Source organism: Pristiophorus japonicus, chromosome 1 (genome assembly GCF_044704955.1).
Source record: "Pristiophorus japonicus isolate sPriJap1 chromosome 1, sPriJap1.hap1, whole genome shotgun sequence".
Taxonomy (NCBI): domain Eukaryota; kingdom Metazoa; phylum Chordata; class Chondrichthyes; family Pristiophoridae; genus Pristiophorus; species Pristiophorus japonicus.
This window is the reverse complement of record NC_091977.1, coordinates 204,342,094-204,361,677: the sequence shown is the minus strand read 5'-3', so window position 1 is coordinate 204,361,677 and position 19,584 is coordinate 204,342,094. Positions and strand designations below refer to the sequence as shown.

General features: G+C 43.7%; 1 protein-coding gene across 3 annotated transcripts in view; it reads right to left on the bottom strand.

The window, feature by feature from the left end:
- LOC139268258 (centromere protein C-like) overlaps positions 1-12,979 on the bottom strand; it is a 159,838-nt gene extending 146,859 nt beyond the window's left edge. For 2 of the 3 annotated variants that reach the window (XM_070886314.1, XM_070886320.1), the window contains exon 1: positions 12,808-12,978. In XM_070886314.1, the coding sequence (XP_070742415.1) occupies positions 12,808-12,837 (30 nt within the window). In that variant the 5' untranslated portion in view covers positions 12,838-12,978. Of the gene's footprint in view, positions 1-12,807 lie in introns of all 3 variants that reach the window. The other variant, XM_070886326.1, reaches the window with a different exon arrangement.
- Between the last annotated feature and the right edge of the window lie 6,605 nt (positions 12,980-19,584).

The following is a 19,584-nucleotide window of genomic DNA, read 5'->3' as shown; positions in this document are numbered from 1 at the left end:
CCCAGTCGATCGAGTCGCTCCTCATCTGTCAGTACTGCCATCCCGGGAATCAGTCTGGTGAAGCTACAGCACCAGACCCCTCACTCACTCACCGGGATTCCCCCAGCTGAGCTGCTCATGAAAAGGGCGCTTAAAACAAGGCTCTCTCTTGTCCACCCTGATCACGTGGAGGGCAAGCGGCATCAACAAAGTGTGTACCATGACCGCGCAAATTTGTCACGCAATATTGAGATCAATGATCCTGTGTTTGTGCTCAATTATGGACATGGTCCCAAATGGCTCGCTGGCACGGTTACAGCCAAAGAGTGTTTCAGGCCAAACTGACCAATGGACAAACGCACAGAAAACATTTGGACCAAATCAAATTGCGGATCACCAACAGCTACGAACAACCCGAAGAGAACACCACCAACTTTGACCCTCCAACACACACAGAAGTGGCAACTGACATCATAGTTGACCACGAAACCAAACTCATCATCCCCAGCAGCCCGGCAAGGCCGGCTGCCCAACAGCCCAGTGAAGAACTGACCGACCCGCCCTCACCAGCATTTGTACCGAGATGATCGACAAGGGAGGGCAAAGCCCCAGATCGTCTCACCTTGTACCGACGACTTCACGGGGGAAGTGATGTTATGTATTTAACCCTTTATAACTTGCATTACACCTGACCACCAGAGGGCCCACCTGTTGGGAGTCCTAAGGGATCCCAGCATCCCTTGGGAGCACAGTATATAAGCAGGCCACCCACGAGGTACCTGCACTCTGAAACCTTAATCAAGGAGCTAAGGTCACACTTGCTCATTACATACAGTACTCAGTCTCACCATTTATTGTAAGTACAACAGGTACCACATTAGCGGTCCTCCAGCACCATGCCTGAATCCAAAGAGGATTGGAAAATGATGGTCAAGGACTCTGCTATTTCCTCTTTTGCTTCGCTCAACAGCCTGGGATGCATTCATCCGGGCCTAGGGACATCCACTTTCAAAGCTGCTAAAACCCTTAATACCTCCTGTCTCACTATGTTTATTTCATCCAGTTTCACACTCCTCCTCGATAACAGTATCTACATTTTGTGTCTGTTTTCATAAAAGACAGGAGCAAAGTATTCATCACGAACCATACCAACATCTTCTGCCTCCACACACAGATTACCTTCATGGTCTCCAATAGGTCCTACCCTTTCTTTAGTTATCCTCTTAATATATTTATAGAACATCTTTGGGTTTTCCTTGATTTTACTTGCCAAGAATTTTTCATGCTCTCTCTTAGCATTCCTAATATCCTTTTTAATTTCACCTCTAAACTTCCTATATTCCTCCAGAGATTCTACAGTATTTAGCCATCAGTATATGATATAAGCTTCCCTTTTTTTCTTTATCCTCCCCTGTAGGTCCTCCCCTGTAGGTCCCTAGAATTATTACCACCCTTTTTCTTTAAGGGTACTTGTTTGGCCCGAGCCCTCCGGATCTCCTCCTTGAATGCTTCCCACTGTTCCCACACTGATCTACCCCCAAGAAGCCATCTCCAGTCCACTGTGGCCAAATCACCTCTCAATTTAGCAAAGTTAGCTTTTCCCTAATTTGGGACTTTTATTCCTGGTCTATCCTTGTCCTTATCCTTCTCCATAAATACCTTGAATCTGACTGAATTATAGTCACTGGCTATTACTACCCTATGGTTACTATTACTATTACTGCTATTACTACCCTATGGTTTTTGGACTTCACAGAAATTTGCCGACATATTTATTCTTCTATCTCCCTCCCTCTGTTTGGGGGTCTATAATAAATGCCTGGCAGTGTGATGGCCACTTTTTTATTTTTCAATTCGACCCATATGGCCTCATTTGATGATCCCTCTAAAATATCATCCCTCCTCACTGCTGTATTGGTTTCTTTAATCAAGACTGCGACCACCCCCCGCCCCCCATCCCCTTTTTATCCCCTCTCTGTCTTATTTAAAAATCTTGTAACCAGGAATATTGAGCTGCCAAACCTGCCCCTTTTTCAGCCATGTTTCTGTAATGGCTATAATGTCATACTCCCAAGTGTCTACCTGTGCTCTTAGCTCATCCGCCTTTTTCGCTATACTCCTTGCATTAAAGTATGTACCATTTAGCACAGGAAGACCTCCCTGATTATTACTTACTAAACCTTGTTTCCTATGTCTTACAGATTCACTTTCTAAATCCAATTTCAGCTTTACTTCCTTCCCTATTGAATTGTTCTCAGGTTCCCATTACCCTGCCAAGCTAGTTTAAACTCTCCTCAACTGCACTAGCAAAACTCCCCGCGAGGATATTGGTCCCAGTGCTGTTGAGGTGCAACCCGTCCAGTTTGTACAGGTCCCATCTCCCCCAGAAGTGGTCCCAATGCCTCAGGAATTTAAAGCTCTCCCTCCTGCACCAACTCTCCAGCCACGTGTTTATCCTCTCTATCCTTGTACTCATTAGCATGTGGCACCGGTAGTAACTCGGAGATTACTAAATTTGAGGTCCTACCCTTTAATTTTTCTCCTATCTTCCTAAATTCTGCCTGCAGGACCTCATCCCTCTTTCTACCTATGTCATTGGTCCCGAAATGGACCATAACCTCGAGATGTTCACCCTCTTCCCCCAGAATGCCCTGTGTCCTTTCTGTGATATCCTTAACCCTGGCACCAGGGAGGCACCATACTTCTAATTTCCATGGAAATTGTAATTCAGTGGCCTTTATTATTACATGTTTAACTGTGTACTCAATTTTATTCGAGCCCAGGGCAAACAGGAAAAAGGTATAGTGAAGATGTTGGGAACATAGGAACAGGCCATTCAGACCCTCAAGCCGGTTCCACAATTCAATTAGATCATGGCTGATCTGCATCTTAACTCCATCTACCCGGAGGGTTGGTTCCTTAACCATTAATACGCTTGCCTAACAAAAATCAATCAAGCTCAGTTTTGAAATTTTCAATTGACCTAGCCTCAAAGCTTTTGGGGCACAGGGTACTAGATTTCCACTACCCTTTGTGTGAAGAAATGCTTTCTGACTTCACCACTGAATGGCGAGCTCTAATTTTAAGGTTATGCCCCCTTGTTCTGGACTCTTCCACCTGGGAAATAGTTTCTCTCTATCTGCCCAATCAAATCTTTTAATCATCTTACATAACTCAATTAGACCACCCCTTAATCTTCTATATTCAAAGAAATACAAGCCTAGTCTATGCAACATGTCCTCATAATTTAAACCTTTGGTATCATGCTGATGAATCTGCACTGAACCCCATCCAAGGCCAATATATCTTTCATGAGGTGCAGTGCCCAGAACTAAACTCAGTACTCCAGGTGGGGTCTAACCAAAGCTCTGTACAGCTGGAACATAACTTTCACCCCACTGCAATCCAACCTCCTTGAGATAAAGGTAAACATTCTATTAGCGTTTTCAAGTATTTTTTGCATCTGTGCACTAGCTTTTAGTGATTTCTGTACTTGGACCCCTACATCTCTCTGCTCATGTAGTTTCTAGCTTCGCCATTTTGAAATTACTCTGATCTATCTATCTTGAGTCCAAAGTGGGTGACCTCACACTTTCGCACATTGAACTCCATTTGCCACAGTTTTGCCCACTCACTTTTATCAATGTCCCTTTGCAACTTTCTGCTCCCACCGACACTACTTACTATGTCACCTAACTTAGTGTCATCAGCAAACTTGGATATCAGGCTTTCTATTCCTTCATCCAAATCATTTATAGATATCTTGAAAAGCTGTGGCCCCAGTACAGGTTCCCGAGGAACACCACGAGTCACATCTTGCCACTTTCAGTACATACCCATTACCCCTGCTCGCTGTCTCCTGCCTCCTAACCAATTCCCTATCCAAGGCAATAGGTTGCTTCCAATTCCATGCACTCATTTCTGTTAACAGTCTCTTATGTGGAACTTTGTCAAATACCTTCTGGAAGTCCACATAAATAACATCCAGACACTTTCTTACCTACCACATTTGTTACCTCCTTAAAAATCTCAACTAGGTTCATTAGACATGACCTACCCTTTACAAATCTATGCTGGCTCTCTATAATCAGCTAATATTTGTCAAAATGCTCAGTCACTCTTAGACTAAGGGGCCACCCATTTAAAACTGAGATGAGAAGGAATTTCTTCTCAGAATTGTAAATCTGTGGATTTCTCTGCCTCAGAGCTATGGAAGTTGGGACATTGAATAAATTTAAGAGAGAGATAGACAGTTTCTTAACCGATAAGGGATTAAGGGTTTATGGGGAGCGGGCAGAGTGCCAAGTAACTTCCCTAGACCTGCCATTATACAAATGGACCTATAATTGCTTACTTTAAATAATGGAGTGACATTGGCAGTTTTCCAATCAAGGATACAATTCCTGAATCAAGAGTGTTTTGGAGGAACTTAAGAAATAGGAGCAGGAGTAGGTCATACGGCCCCTCAAGCCTGCTCCGCCATTTAATACAATCATGGCTGATCCGATCATGGACTCAGGTCCACTTCTCTGCCCGCTCCCCATAAACCCTTAATCCCTTATCGGTTAAGAAACTGTCTATCTCTCTCTTAAATTTATTCAATGTCCCAGCTTCCATAGCTCTGAGGCAGAGAAATCCACAGATTTACAATACTGAGAAGAAATTCCTTCTCATCTCAGTTTTAAATGGGCGGCCCCTTATTCTAAGATCATGCCCTCTAGTTCTAGTCTCCCCCATCAGTGGAAACATCCTCTCTGCATCCACCTTGTCAAGCCCCCTCATAATCTTATACGTTTCGATAAGATCACCTCTCATTCTTCTGAATTCCAATGAGTAGAGACCCAACCTACTCAACCTTTTCTCATAAGTCAACCCCCTCATCTCCGGAATCAACCTAGTGAACCTTCTCTGAACTGCCTCCAAAGCAAGTATATCCTTTTGTAAATATGGAAACCAAAACTGTACGCAGTATTCTAGGTGTGGCCTCACCAATACCCTGTATAACTTCCCTGCTTTTATACTCCATCCCCTTTGCAATAAAGGCCAGATTCCATTGGCCTTCCTGATCACTTGCTGTACCTGCATACGAACCTTTTGTTACATGCACAAGTACCCCCAGGTCCCGCTGTACTGCAGCACTTTGCAATCTTTCTCCATTTAAATAATAACTTGCTCTTTGATTTTTTCTGCCAAAGTGCATGACCGACCTCACACTTTCCAACATTATACTCCATCTGCCAAATTTGTGTCCACTCATTTAGCCTGTCTATGTCCTTTTGCAGATTTTGTGTGTCCTCCTCACACATTGCTTTTCCACCCATCTTTGTATCGTCAGCAAACTTGACTACGTACCACTTGGTCCTTTCTTCCAAGTCGTTAATGTAGATTGTAAATAGTTGGGGTCCCAGCACTGATCCGTGTGGCACCCCACTAGTTACTGATTGCCAACCCAAGAATGAACCTTTTTTCCCGACTCTCTGTTTTCTGTTAGTTAGCCAATCCTCTATCCATGCTAATATATTACCCCCAACCCGTGAACTTTTATCTTGTGCAGTAACTTTTTATGTGGCACCTTGTCAAATGCCTTCTGGAAGTCCAAATACACCACATCCACTGGTTCCTCTTTATCCACCCTATTTGTTACATCCTCAAAGAATTCCAGCAAATTTGTCAAACATGACTTCCCCTTCATAAATCCAGGCTGACTCTGCCTGACCGAATTATACTTTTCCAAATGTCCTGCTACTGCTTCTTTAATAATGTACTCCAACATTTTCCCAACCACAGATATTAGGCTAACTGGTCTATAATTTCCTGCTTTTATTCTGCCTCTTTTTTTTTAAATAGCGGCTTTACAGTTTTCCAATCTGCTGTGACCTCCCCAGAATCCAGGGAATTTTGGTAAATTACAATTAATGCATCCACTATCCCTGCCGCTACTTCTCTTAAGACCCGAGGATGCAAGCCATCAGATCCAGGGGACTTATCTGCCTTTAGTCCCATTATCTTACTGAGTACCACCTCCTTAGTGATTGTGATTGTGTTAAGTTCCTCCCCCCCATAGCCCTTTGACTATCCACTGTTGGGATATTAGTGTCCTCTACCGTAAAGACTGATACAAAATATTTGTTCAGTTTCTGCCATCTCCATGTTCCCCATTACTAATTCCCCGGTCTCGTCCTCTAAAGGACCAACATTTACTTTAGCCACTCTTTTCCTTTTTATATACCTATAGAAACTCTTACTATCTGTTTTTATATTTCGTGCTAGTTACGTTCATAGTATATCTTCCCGTTCTTAATCATTTTTTTAGTCATTCATTGCTGGCTTTTAAAAGCTTCCCAATTTTCTGTCCTCCCACTAGTTTTGGCCACTTTGTATGCCCTTGTTTTTAATTGGATACAATCCTTTATTTCTTTAGTTAGCCACGGATGGCTATCTTTTCTTTTACACCCTTCCCTCCTTATTGGAATATATTTTTCTTGAGAGTCGTGAAGTATCTCCTTAAATGTACACCACTGTTCATCAACTGTCCTTCACTTTAATCTATTTTCCCAGTCCACTTTAGCCAACTCTGCCCTCATACCTTCATAGTCTCCTTTATTTAAGCTTAGTACTCTGGTTTGAGATCCAATTTTCTCACCCTCCATCTGAATTTGAAATTCAACCATGCTGTGATCACTCATTCCAAGGGGATCCTTTACTAAGAGATTGTTTATTAATCCGGTCTCCTTACACAGGACCAGATCATGACTAAAGCATCAACCTTTTGCTCACGTACTGCTTTTAATATCCTGGGGTGGAAAACATCGGGTTCTGGAGATTTGACCATTTTTAATCTCATTAGTTTTTCCATCATCATTCTTTTTACTTGTATTGAATCTAGTTAGTTCTTCACTTGATTTATTTTTTAAGTTATCCTTGTATCTCTGGTACTTTATGCTCATCGTCTACTATGAAGACCAATGCTATTTAATAAGTTTGCCATTTCCTAATTTCCAATTACAAAATTATCTGCGCCTTCAGTTAGGAGCCCACATTATTCTTCACCACCCCTTCTCTTAACATATTTGTAAAACCTTTAGTGTTATCGTTGAAGTCCTCAAGTTTTTTCTCATATTCCCTTTTTGCAGCTCTTACCACTTTCTTTGTAACCCTTTGCTGTGCTTTATACCTCTTCCAGTCCAGGGGATCTGTACTGTTCTTTGCCTTTGGATTTTTACGATCTCTCACTTCCCTTCTTGACCAAAGTTGTTTAATTACACAAGCAGAGCTCTTGCCCTTTAGGGGTGTGTACAGATCTTGCATTCTACCAAATACTTTTTTTTGAACACCTCCCATTGTTCATCTGTAGTTTATAATAGTTCTGCTCAGTCTGTTGTGGGCAATTTCGACTTCGTCCCTTCAAAGTCAGCCATACCTAAATTGAAAACCTTGGTTTCGAGACTCACCATTCTCTCCTTCAAATCCAGTATTGAATTCAATGATATTATGGTTACTGTTAGCTAGGTGTTCCCTTGCCCTTAGACTATTTCAGACTCATTACTAAATCTAATATGGCCTGTTCGCTTATTCTTTCAAAAATATATTGTTCCAGAAAACTGTCCTGAATACACTCAGGCTATTCACTGCCTTTGGGGCTTGAGTTGTTTCGTTTCCCCAAGTCTGTGAGAAATTGAAGTCTCCCATTGTAACTGCTCTGTTTTTGCAACAATTTCCAATTTCTCTATTTTTTCAAAAGTCGTTATAACCTGGAATATTTATCTCGCAGTCAAGCCCAGCTTGTAGCCAGCACTACGTCATACCCTTTAAGCTAAATGTGCACTTCTAATTCACTTGTTTTATTTCTTATGCTACGTACATTAGTGTATCAAACTTTTAATTCAACAATAGACCCTCTCCTGTCTTTATGCCTTGATGTTTTTCAAAACACATTTTAACTTATCACACATCTTGTTTTTTTTTTAAATCACATCGGTTATATTTTTCATCAATTATTTTGTTGCTATTACCTATATTTCTTTCTGAATTTTAAATATTTATATTATCTTTCATACGATTGACGACCTGGACTTCGCTCTCATCCCTTTTAATAAAAAAAATCTTTCGGCTATTTTTGTATCTGTCTGTGCCCACCGCCCCTATAATCGGTTTAAAGTCCTTTCTACAGCCCTATTTATCCTTTCATCTGGGTCCCAGCCCGGTTCAGATGAAGCCCATCCCAACAGTACAGCTCCTTCCTGTCCCAGTACTGATGTCAGTGACCCATGAAATTGAACTCCTTTTTCCCATACCACTCCATTAACCATGTGTTACCTTTCCTAATCTGTTTATCCTATACCAAATTGCACATGGCTCGAATGATAATCCTGAGATGTTTCAGCTGTGGCTCAATTGGTAGCACTCTCTCCTCCGAGTCAGAAGGTTGTGGGTTCAAGTTCCACCTCAGGGACTTGAGCACGAAAATCTCAGCTGACACTCCAGTGCAGTGCTGAGGGAGTGCTGCGTTGTCGGAGATGTCATCTTTCGGATGAGGTATTAAACCGAGGCCCCGTCTGCTCTCTCAGGTGGACGTAAAAAATCCCATGGCACTATTTCAAAGAAGTGCAGGGGAGTTATCCCTGGTGTTCTGTCCAATATTTATCCCTCAATCAACATCACTAAAAAGTTGATCATTATCACATTGCTGTTACAAGGAGCTTGCTATGCGCAAATTGACTGCCACATACCCGACATTACAACAGTGACTACACTTCAAAAAGTACTTCATTGGCTGTAAAGCGCTTTGGGACATCTGGTAGTCATGAAAGGCACTATTTAATGCAAGTGTTTATTTTTTTTTTCCTTTTTCCGAGGTCCTGACTTTCAATTTAGCTCCCATTTCCTGGTACCCCCTCAGCAAGATCTTCTCCTTGTTCTTTCCTATGTTGTTCGTCCCAACATGGACCAGGACAAGTGGACCTTTCTCCTTCCGTTCCAGCCGCACATCGAGATATCCCTTACCCAGGCACCAGGAAGGCAACACAACCTTCAGCATTCTCGATCGTAGCTGCAGAGGATGCTATTTATCCCCCTAATTATTGAATCCCCAATACATAGGACATTTCTATCTTCCTTCTACCACCTTTGGTATCTAGGTCCCTCCATGGCCTCACCTCTCCCTATCTCTGTAATCTCCTTCAGCCCCACAACCGCCCACCCCCCCCTCCCCCCTCCCCCACGCCCACCACCTCACGAGATGTCTGCGCTCCTCTAAATCTGCCCTCCTGGGCAACCCTGATTGTAATCGCTCAACCACTGGTGGCCGTGCCTTCTGTTGCTTAGGCCCCAAGCTCTGGAACTCCCTGCCTAAACCTCTTCGCCTCTCTCTCCTCCTTCAAGACGCTCCTTAGGTCACCTGCGCTAATTTCTACTTATGCAGCTCGATGTCAAATCTTTATCGCATCATACACCTGTGAAGCGCCTTGGGATGTTTCACTACGATAAAGGTGCTATATAAATACAAGTTGTTGTTGTAGGTCAGCACTGTGGCTGTCCTCCCCAGTCTTTGTCCTTATCCCCACTAGCAGCAAATATATTGTACCTGTTGGACAAGATCAGGGTCTGCAGGACCTCCTCCTCCTCCTCCATTTACCCATGATTCCCCTTACCCTGCTGGCAGACAGCGTGTGGCAGTACTAGGGAGTGGGATTATATGGTTTAGGTGTGCAGGAGGGTAGCCTTGAACTCTAAGAGAGGGATGGTGATGTAAAGGTGGGGTGGAGGTGTGTTGGGGACTGCGAGTACTAGAGAGGGGTTCCTGGATCAGTGAGTGGCACACTTGCCTCTGAGTGAGATGGTTGTGGATTCAAGTCCCACTCCAGAGACTTGAGTACATAAATCTAGGCTGACACTCCAGTGCAATGCTGAGGGAGTGCTGCACTGTCGGGGGTGCCGTCCTTCGTCTGAGACATTAAACCGAGGCCCCGTCTACTTTTTCTGGTGGACGTAAAAAATCCCATGGCACAAATAAAGGATGGCATCAAATTGAAAACAATGGCATACAAAGTGGCCAAGATTAGTGGAAGACCAGAGGATTGGGGAACTTTTAAAAACCAGCAAAGAACTAAAAACATAATAGAGGGAAGATAGATTATGAAAGTAAACTAGTAAGAAATATAAAAACAGATAGCAAGAGTTTCTACAGTATATAAAAAGAAAAAGAGTGGCTAAAGTAAATGTTGGTCCCTTAGAGGATGAGACTGGGGAAGTAATAATGGGGAACAGGGAAATGGCAGAGACTTTGAACAATAATTTGAATTGATCTTCACAGTAGAAGACACTAAAAACATCCCAATAATGGATAATCATCAAGGGGCTATAGGGAGGGAGGAACTTAAAACAATCACTATCACTAAAGTAGTAGTACTCGGTAAAATAATGGGACTAAAGGTGGACAAGTCCCCTGGACCTGATGGCTTGCTTCCTAGGGTCTTAAAAGAAGTGGCTGCAGAGATAGTGGATGCATTGGTTGTAATCTACCAAAATTCCCTGGATTTTGCAGAGGTCCCAGCAGACTGAAAAACTGCAAATGAAACACCCCTATTTAAAAAAGGAGGCAGACAGAAAACAGGAAACTATAGACCAGTTAGCCTAACATCTGTCATTGGGAAAATGCCGGAGTCCATTATTATGGAAGCAGCAGCAGGACATTTGGAAAAGCATAATTCAGTCAAGCAGAGTCAGCATGGTTTTATAAAAGGGAAATCATGTTTGACAAATTTGCTGCCGTTGTTTAAGGATGGATAAGGGAGAACCAGTGGATGTGGTATATTTGGATTTCCAGAAGGCATTCGATAAAGTGCCACATAAAAGGTTACTGCACAAGATAAAAGTTCACAGGGTTGGGGACAATATATTGGCATGGATAGAGGATTGGCTAACTAACAGAAAACAGAGTCGGGATAAATGGGTCATTTTCCGGTTGGCAAACAGTAATTAGCGGGGTGCCACAGGGATCGCTGCCTCAACTATTTATAATCTATATTAATGATTTGGATGAAGGGAGTGAGTGTAATGTAGCTAAGTTTGCTGACGGTACAAAGATGGGTGGGAAAGCAAGTTGTGAGGAGCACACAAAAATTTGGCAGATGGAGTATAATGTGGGAATGTGTGAGGTTATCCATTTGGCAGGAAAAATAAAAAAATCAAATTATTTAAATGGAGAAAAATTACAAACTGCTGCAGCACAGAGGGACCTGGGGGTCCTTGTGCATAAAACACAAAAAGTTAGTTTGCAGGTGCAATTGGAAGGCAAATGGAATGTTGGCCTTTATTGCAAGGGGGTTAAAGTATAAAAGCAGAGCAGTCCTGCTACAACTGTACAGGGTATTGGTGAGGCCACACCGAGAGTAATGCCTACAGTTTTGGTCTCATTTAAGGAGGGATAGGCAGTCCCTCGTAATCGAGGAAGTCTTGCTTCCACTCTTAACATGAGTTCTTAGGTGGCTGTACAGTCCAATATGAGAATCACAGTCTCTGTCATAGGTGGGACAGATAGTCGTTGAGGTAAAAGGGTGGATGGGACTGGTTTGCCGCCTGCTCTTTCCGCAGCCTGCGCTTGATTTCTGAATGCTCTCGGCGACGAGACTCGAGGTGCTCAGCGCCCTCCAGGATGCACTTCCTCCACTTACGGCAGTCTTTGGCCAGGGACTCCTATGAATCAGTGGGGATGTCGCACTTTATCAAGGAGGCTTTGAGGGTGTTCCTTGTAATGTTTCCACTGCCCACCTTTGGCTCGTTTGCCGTGAAGGAGTTCCGAGTAGAGCGCTTGCTTTGGGAGTCTCGTGTGTGACATGCAAACTATGTGGCCTGCCCAGCAGAGCTGATAAAGTGTGATCAGTGCTTCAATGCTGGGGATGTTGGCCTGGTCGAGGACGCTAATGTTGATGCGTCTGTCCTCCCAGGGATATACTTGCATTTGGAGCCAGTTCAGAGAAGGTTCACTCGGTTGATTCCTGAGTTGAAGGGTTTGACATGAAGAAAGGTTGAGTCGGTTGGGCCTATGCACACTGAAGATTAGAAGAATGAGGTGTGATCGAATTGAAACATATAAGATAATGAGAGGGCTCGACAAGGTAGATGCAGAGAGTATGTTTCCTGTCATTGGGGAATCTAGAAATGGGGGGCATAGTTTTAGAATAAGGGGTCACCTATTTAAAACTGCGATGAGGAGAAATTTCTTCTCAGAGTATGTAAATCTGGAATTCTCTGCTCCAGAGAGCTGTGGAGGCTGGGTCATTGAATATATTTAAGGCGGAGATAGACAGAATTTTGAGCTATCAGGGAGTAAAGGGTTATGGGGAGCGGGCAGGGCAGTGGAGCTGAGTCCATGATCAGATCAGCCATGATCTTATTGAATGGTGGAGCAGGCTCGAGGGGCCCAATGACCTACTCCTGCTCCTACTACTTATGTTCTTACTATGTATTTCGAAGAAGAGCAGAATGCGCTGGCCAATATTTATCCCTCAATCAACATACCAAAAATAGATTATCTGGTCGTTATCACATGGCTGTTTGTGAGAGCTTGCTGTGCGCAAATTGGCTGCTGCGTTTCCTACATTACAACAGTGGCTATACTTCATTGAATGTAAAGCACTTTGAAACGACCGTAAGTTGTGAATGGCACTATATAAATGCAAGTCTTGCGTTCTGTAAACACACACACACAGCAATGTCACCCAGCAGACTCCGACATTCACTTCGGGGTAGACTGACTGCGCAGTCCCGACCACCACATTCCTCCCACCACAGAAGAACGACACCAGGTCGCCGGTCCCCCGGACTCACCAGCCGGGGCAGTGCCGCCTCCCCGCTCATGCCCGCGGTCGGTGTCTGTGTGTCCGCCAGGAGCGCTCCGCCGCTCGCGGCTATTTTTCCTCAGCCGTCGCTTTCGTTAATTTTAAATCCGTCGCGCGAACCAAGCGTCACTCAGACGCAGCAGGATCAAAACCCCGCCGCCGGCAGCCAATCGCAGCTCGGCCTCTGTCGCACAGCCGCGCGCCAAAACAAAGACAGCAATTACGTCATCAGCATGTTGCAATGCCGTGCGTTCTGTTCACGTGACCAGGCACACTGAGCGGGATGAGACACAGAGTGCAAGGAGCAAAGGTGTCTGTCCACAGAAGATTTTTAATATATCACTAATTAATCTACAGTGGTGTTGCACATGGAGAATATGCTCTGTTTGATATTTGTCTATGTTGTCGTCGTGTTGTTGTTTCTCCTAAGAACATAAATAGCAGGAGTAGGCCATTTGAACCCTCGAGACTGCGCCACCATTCAATAAGATCATGGCTGATCTGATCATGGACTCAGCTCCGCTTCCCTACCTGCTCCGCTTCCCTACCTGCTCCCCATAACCCTTTACTCCCTTATTACTCAAAAATCTATCTCCACCTTAAATTTATTCAATAACCTAGCCTCCACAGCTCTCTGCGGCAGAGAATTCCACAGATTTGCAACCCTCTGAGAGAAGAAATTTCTCATCTCAATTTTAAATGGGCAGCCCCTTATTCTAAGACTATGTCCCTTAATTTTAGTTTCCCCTATGAGTAGAAATATCCTCTGCATCCACCTTGTCGAGCACCCTCATTATCTTACAAGTTTCAATAAGATCACCTCTCATTCTTCTGAACTCCAATGTGTATAGAAACACAGAAAATAGGTGGAGAAGGCCATTCGGCCCTTCAAGCCTGCACCACCATTCAATGAGTTCATGGCTGAACATGCAACTTCAGTACCCCATTCCTGCTTTCTCACCATACCCCTTGATCCCCCTAGTAGTAAGGACTACCTCCTTTTTGAATATATTTAGTGAATTGGCCTCAACAATTTTCTGTGGTAGAGAATTCCACAGGTTCACCAATCTCTGGGTGAAGAAGTTTCTCCTCATCTCGATCCTAAATGGCTTACCTCTTATCCTCAGACTGTGACCCCTGGTTCTGGACTTCCCCAACATTGGGAACATTCTTCCTGCATCTAACCTGTCTAAACCCGTCAGAATTTTAAACGTTTCTATGAGATCCCCTCTCTTTGAACTCCAGTGAATACAAGCTCAGTTGATCCAGTCTTTCTTGATATGTCAGTCCCGCCATCCCGGGAATCAGTCTGGTGAACCTTCGCTGCACTCCCTCAATAGCAAGAATGTCCTTCCTCAAGTTAGGAGACCAAAACTGAACACAATACTCCAGGTGTGGCTTCACCAAGGTCCTGTACAACTGTAGCAACACCTCCCTGCCCCTGTACTCAAATCCCCTCACTATGAAGGCCAACATGCCATTTGCTTTCTTAACCGCCTGCTGTACCTGCATGCCAACCTTCAATGACTGATGTACCATGACACCCAACCTATTCAACCTATCCTCATAAGTCAACCCCCTCATCTCCAGAATTAACCTAGTGAACCTTCTCTGAACAGCCTCCAATGCAAGTATATATCCTTCCTTAAATATGGAGACCAAAACTGTACACAGTACTCCAGGTGTGGCCTCACCAATACCCTGTACAGTTGTAGCAGGACTACTCTGTTTTTATACTCTATCCCCCTTACAATAAAGGCCAACATTCTATTTGCCTTTCTGATTACTTGCTGTACCTGCATACTAACTTTTTGTGTTTCATGCACAAGGACCACCAGGTCTCTGTACTGTAGCACTACGCAACTTTTCTTCATTTAAATTATAATTTGCTTTTCTCTTCTGATTCTCACTTTGGTCCCTTCTATTCTCTTTTTCTTATTTCTGAATCAGAAGGTTGTAGGTTCAAGCCCCATTTCAGAGATGTGAACATATAATCCAGGCTGACACTCCAGTGCAATGCTGCGGGAGTGCTGCAGTATCGGAGGTGCCGTCTTTCGCCTGAGATGTTAAACCGAGGTTCCGTCAGCCCTCTTGGGAGGACGTGAAAGATCCCATGGCCAATATTCCTTCGAATTTTGGGGGGGTGCATAGCCCCCCCTTTAACAGGCTGCATGGTACATTAAAATTTCCACGTGTGCACGGGTTTTCCCATTGTAAAGCCAGCAAGCGGCCTGCGCGAGACTTCCAGACCGCTGCGCAGCCCCACAGCTTCACGGGAACATTGCCCACAGCCCTATTGGAATTAGAGTAGTGTCCTAACCAACATTTACCCCCCAACCAAAACTTGAAACAAATTATTAGATCATTTATTTCATAGCTGTTTGTGGGAGCTTGCTGTGCACAAATTGGTTGCCATGTTTCCTATATTGCAACAGATTTCAAAAGTAATTGGTTGTAACAATGATGCTATTACACGACTGGGTGTGTACTTTCAGCCACCAAATAGTGGGAAAGTGATACAGAAGCAAATTTGCAGGCACATTACAGAAAAATGCAAGATCAGCACAGTACTGATAATGGGGGACTTCAATTATCTTTATAGGCAGGGATAGTAACAGTGTAAACATAGTAACGGGAAGTGGCTGTTCAGCCCCTCGAGCCTGTTCCGCAATTCAAAGAAATCATGGCTGATCTGCAATCTAACTCCATATACCCACCGTTGCCCCATATCCCTTAATACCTTTGGTTAACAGAAATTTATTAATCTCAGATTTAAAATTAACAATTGATCTAGCATCAATTGCCATGTGTGGAAGAGAATTCCAAACTTCTACCACCCTTTGTGTGTAGAAATGTTTCATAACTTCACTTCTGAAAGGTCTTGTTCGAATTTTTAGGTTATGTCCTCTAGTCCTAGATTCCCCAATTAGCAGAAATCCTTTCTCCCTCTCTACCCCTTCAGTTTCCCTTAATATCTTGAAAACTTTGATTACATCATCCCTTAATCTTCTAAATTCTAGGGAATACAACCCAAGTTTGTGGAATCTCGCCTTTTAATTTAAACCTTGGAGTCCAGGTATCATTCTGGTCAATCTATGCTGCATTCCCTCCAAGGCCAATATATCCTTCCTAAGGTGCAATGTTCAGAACTGAACACGGTACACCAGTTCTGGTCTAACCTGGGCTTTATATAACTGGTTTATATAACTGGTGCATGACTTCTACTCCCTTTGTATTCTAGTCTTCCAGATATAAAGGCCAGCATTCCATTAGCCTTTTGATATTTTTTGTACCTGTCCATGACATTTTAATGATAGATGGAAGTTTCTTTGGCCCAGCTTTTCACCAATTAGAAAGTACCCTGTTCTATCCTTTTTTGGTCCAAAGTGGATGACCTCGCCTTTGCTTACATTGAAATCCATTTGCCACAGTTATGCCCATTCACTTAATTTGTTAATATCTTTGTTATTTTACGCTTCCATCTACACTGCTTACAATGCAGCCTACTTTTGTGTCATCAACAAATTTGGATATATGGCACTCTATCCGGTCACCTAAGTTGTTAATAAATAATGAATAGTTGAGGCCCCAATACCGATTGCTATGGGACACCATTAATTACATTTAAGTACCTGCCCATTATCCCTACTCTCTGACTCCTGCCGCTCAGCCAATCTCCTAACCAGGTCAATAATTTGCACTCAATTCCATGAGCTTCAACTTTAACAGTCTCTTTTGAGGGATTTTATCGAATGCCTCTGGAAGTCCACAGAAATAACATCCATAGACAATTCCCTATCCACTATGATATGTTTATAATAAAGGCTGAAACTGAGTACTGTGTACAATGAGCAAGTGTGAACTTAGCTCCATAATAAAACTCCAGAGTGCAGGTACCTCATGGGTGGCCTGCTTATATACTGTGCTCCCAAAGGATGCTGGGTTCCCTTGGGACTCCAACAGGTAGGTCCTCTGGTGGTAGTGTAATATAAGTTACAAAGGGTTAAATACATAACATCACTTCCCCGAGAAGTCAATAGTACACTTATTTACAAGGCGAGATGATTTGGGCCTTTTCGGTCCCTTGTCGATTGTCTCGGTACAAACGCGCATGTGGGCGAGTTGGTTAGTTCTTCACTGGGCTGCTGGGGATGGTGAGTTCGGCTTCGTGGTCAACCATGATGTCAGTTGCCACTTGTGTGTGTGTTGGAGGGTCAAAGTTGGTGGTGTCTTCTTCGGTTTGTTCGTAACTGTTGGTGAACGCAATTTGATTTGGTCCAAATGTTTTCTGCACGTTAGTCCATTGGCCAATTTGACCTGAAACACTCTACTCCCCTCTTTGGCTATGACAGTGCCAGCAAGCCGTTTTGGACCATGTCCATAATTGAGTACAAACACAGGATCATTGACCTCAATATCGCATGACAAATTTGCACGGTCATGGCACACACTTTGTTGATGCCGCCTGCCCTCCACGTGATCATGGAGATCAGGGTAGACAAGAGAGAGCCTTGTTTTGAGCGCCCTTTTCATGAGCAGCTCGGCTGGGGGAACTCTGATGAGTGAGTGGGGTCTGGTGCGGTAGCTGAACATCACTCGGCATACTCGGGTCTGCAGGGAGCCTTCCGACACGCGTTTCAGGCTTTGCTTGATGGTCTGAACTGCCCGCTCTGCCTGGCCGTTGGATGCAGGCTTGAACGCGGCAGATGTGACGTGCTTAATCCCATTGCAGGTCATGAATTCCTTGAATTCAGCATTGGTGAAACATGGCCCATTGTCACAGACAAGGACATCAGGCAGACCGTGTGTGGCAAACATGGCTCATAGGCTTTCAATAGTGACCGCGGTCGTGCTTACAGACATTATTGCACATTCAATCCATTTTGAGTAAGCGTCCACGACAACCAAAAACATTTTGCCTAGAAATGGGCCTGCATAGTCCACGTGGATCCTCGACCACGGTTTGGAGGGCCATGACCACAAACTTAGCGGTATCTCTCTGGGTGCATTGCTCAGCTGAGAGCAAGTGTTGCACTGGCGCACGCATGACTCTAAATCTGAGTCGATGCCGGGCCACCACACATGGGATTTGGCTATGGCTTTCATCATTACAATGCCTGCGAGAGTGCTGTGCAGTTCAAAAATGAACGTATCTCTGCCTTTCTTGGGCAAGACCACACGATTGCCCCACAATCAGGGGCAATCAGGGCAGTTGTGAGAGACGATATTGGCTCTACTGAACAAAATGTTGAATCATTGTGGGTGGAGATTAGAGATAGTAAGTGGAAAAAGTCACTAGTGGGCGTAGTTTATAGGCCCCCAAATAATAACTTCACGATGGGGCGGGCAATAATCAAGGGAATAATGGAGGCCTGTGAAAAAGGAGCGGCAGTAGTCATGGGGGATTTTAACCTACATATCGATTGGTCAACTCAAATCGCACGGGGTAGCCTAGAGGAGGAATTCATAGAATGCATACGGATTGTTTCTTAGATCAGTATGTAACAGAACCTACAAGGGAGCAAGCTATCTTAGATCTGGTCCTGTGTAATGAGACAGGAAAAATAAACGATCTCCTCGTAAAAGATCTTCTCGGAATGAGTGATCACAGTATGGTTGAATTTGTAATACAGATTGAGGGCGAGGAAGTTGTGTCAGAAACGAGCGTACTATGCTTAAACAAAGGGGATACAGTGGGATGAGGGCAGAGTTGGCTAAAGTAGACTGGAAACACAGACCAACCCGTGGCACAATTGAGGAACAGTGGAGGACTTTTAAGGAGCGCTTTCATAGTGTGCAACAAAAATATATTCCAGTGAAAAAGAAGGGCGGTAAGAGAAGGGATAACCAGCCGTGGATAACCAAGGAAATAAAGGAGAGTATCAAATCAAAGACCAATGCGTATAAGGTGGCCAAGGTTAGTGGGAAACTAGAGGATTGGGAAAATTTTAAACAACAGCAAAGAATGACTAAAAAAGCAATAAAGAAAGGAAAGATAGATTACGAAGGTAAACTTGCGCAAAACATAAAAACAGATAGTAAAAGCTTTTACAGATATAGAAAATGGAAAAGAGTGACTAAAGTAAATGTTGGTCCCTTAGAAGATGAGAAGGGGGATTTAATAATGGGAAATGTGGAAATGGCTGAGACCTTAAACAATTATTTTGCTTCGGTCTTCACAGTGGAAGACACAAAAACCATGCCAAAAATTGCTGGTCATGGGAATGTGGGAAGGCAGGACCTTGAGACAATCACTATCACTAGGGGGGTAGTGCTGGACAGGCTAATGGGACTCAAGGTAGACAAGTCCCCTGGTCCTGATGAAATGCATCCCAGGGTATTAAAAGAGATGGCGGAAGTTATAGCAGATGCATTCGTTATAATCTACCAAAATTCTCTGGACTCTGGGGAGGTACCAGCAGATTGGAAAGCAGCTAATGTAACGCCTCTGTTTAAAAAAGGGGGCAGACAAAAGGCAGGTTAGTTTAACATCTGTAGTGGAGAAAATGCTTGAAACTATCATTAAGGAAGAAATAGCAGGACATCGAGATAGGAATAGTGCAATCAAGCAGACGCAGCATGGATTCATGAAGGGGAAATCATGTTGAACTAATTTACTGGAATTCTTTGAGGATATAACGAGCATGGTGGATAGAGGTGTACCGATGGATGTGGTGTATTTAGATTTCCAAAAGGCATTCGATAAGGTGCCACACAAAAGGTTATTGCAGAAGATAGAGGTACGCGGAGTCAGAGGAAATGTATT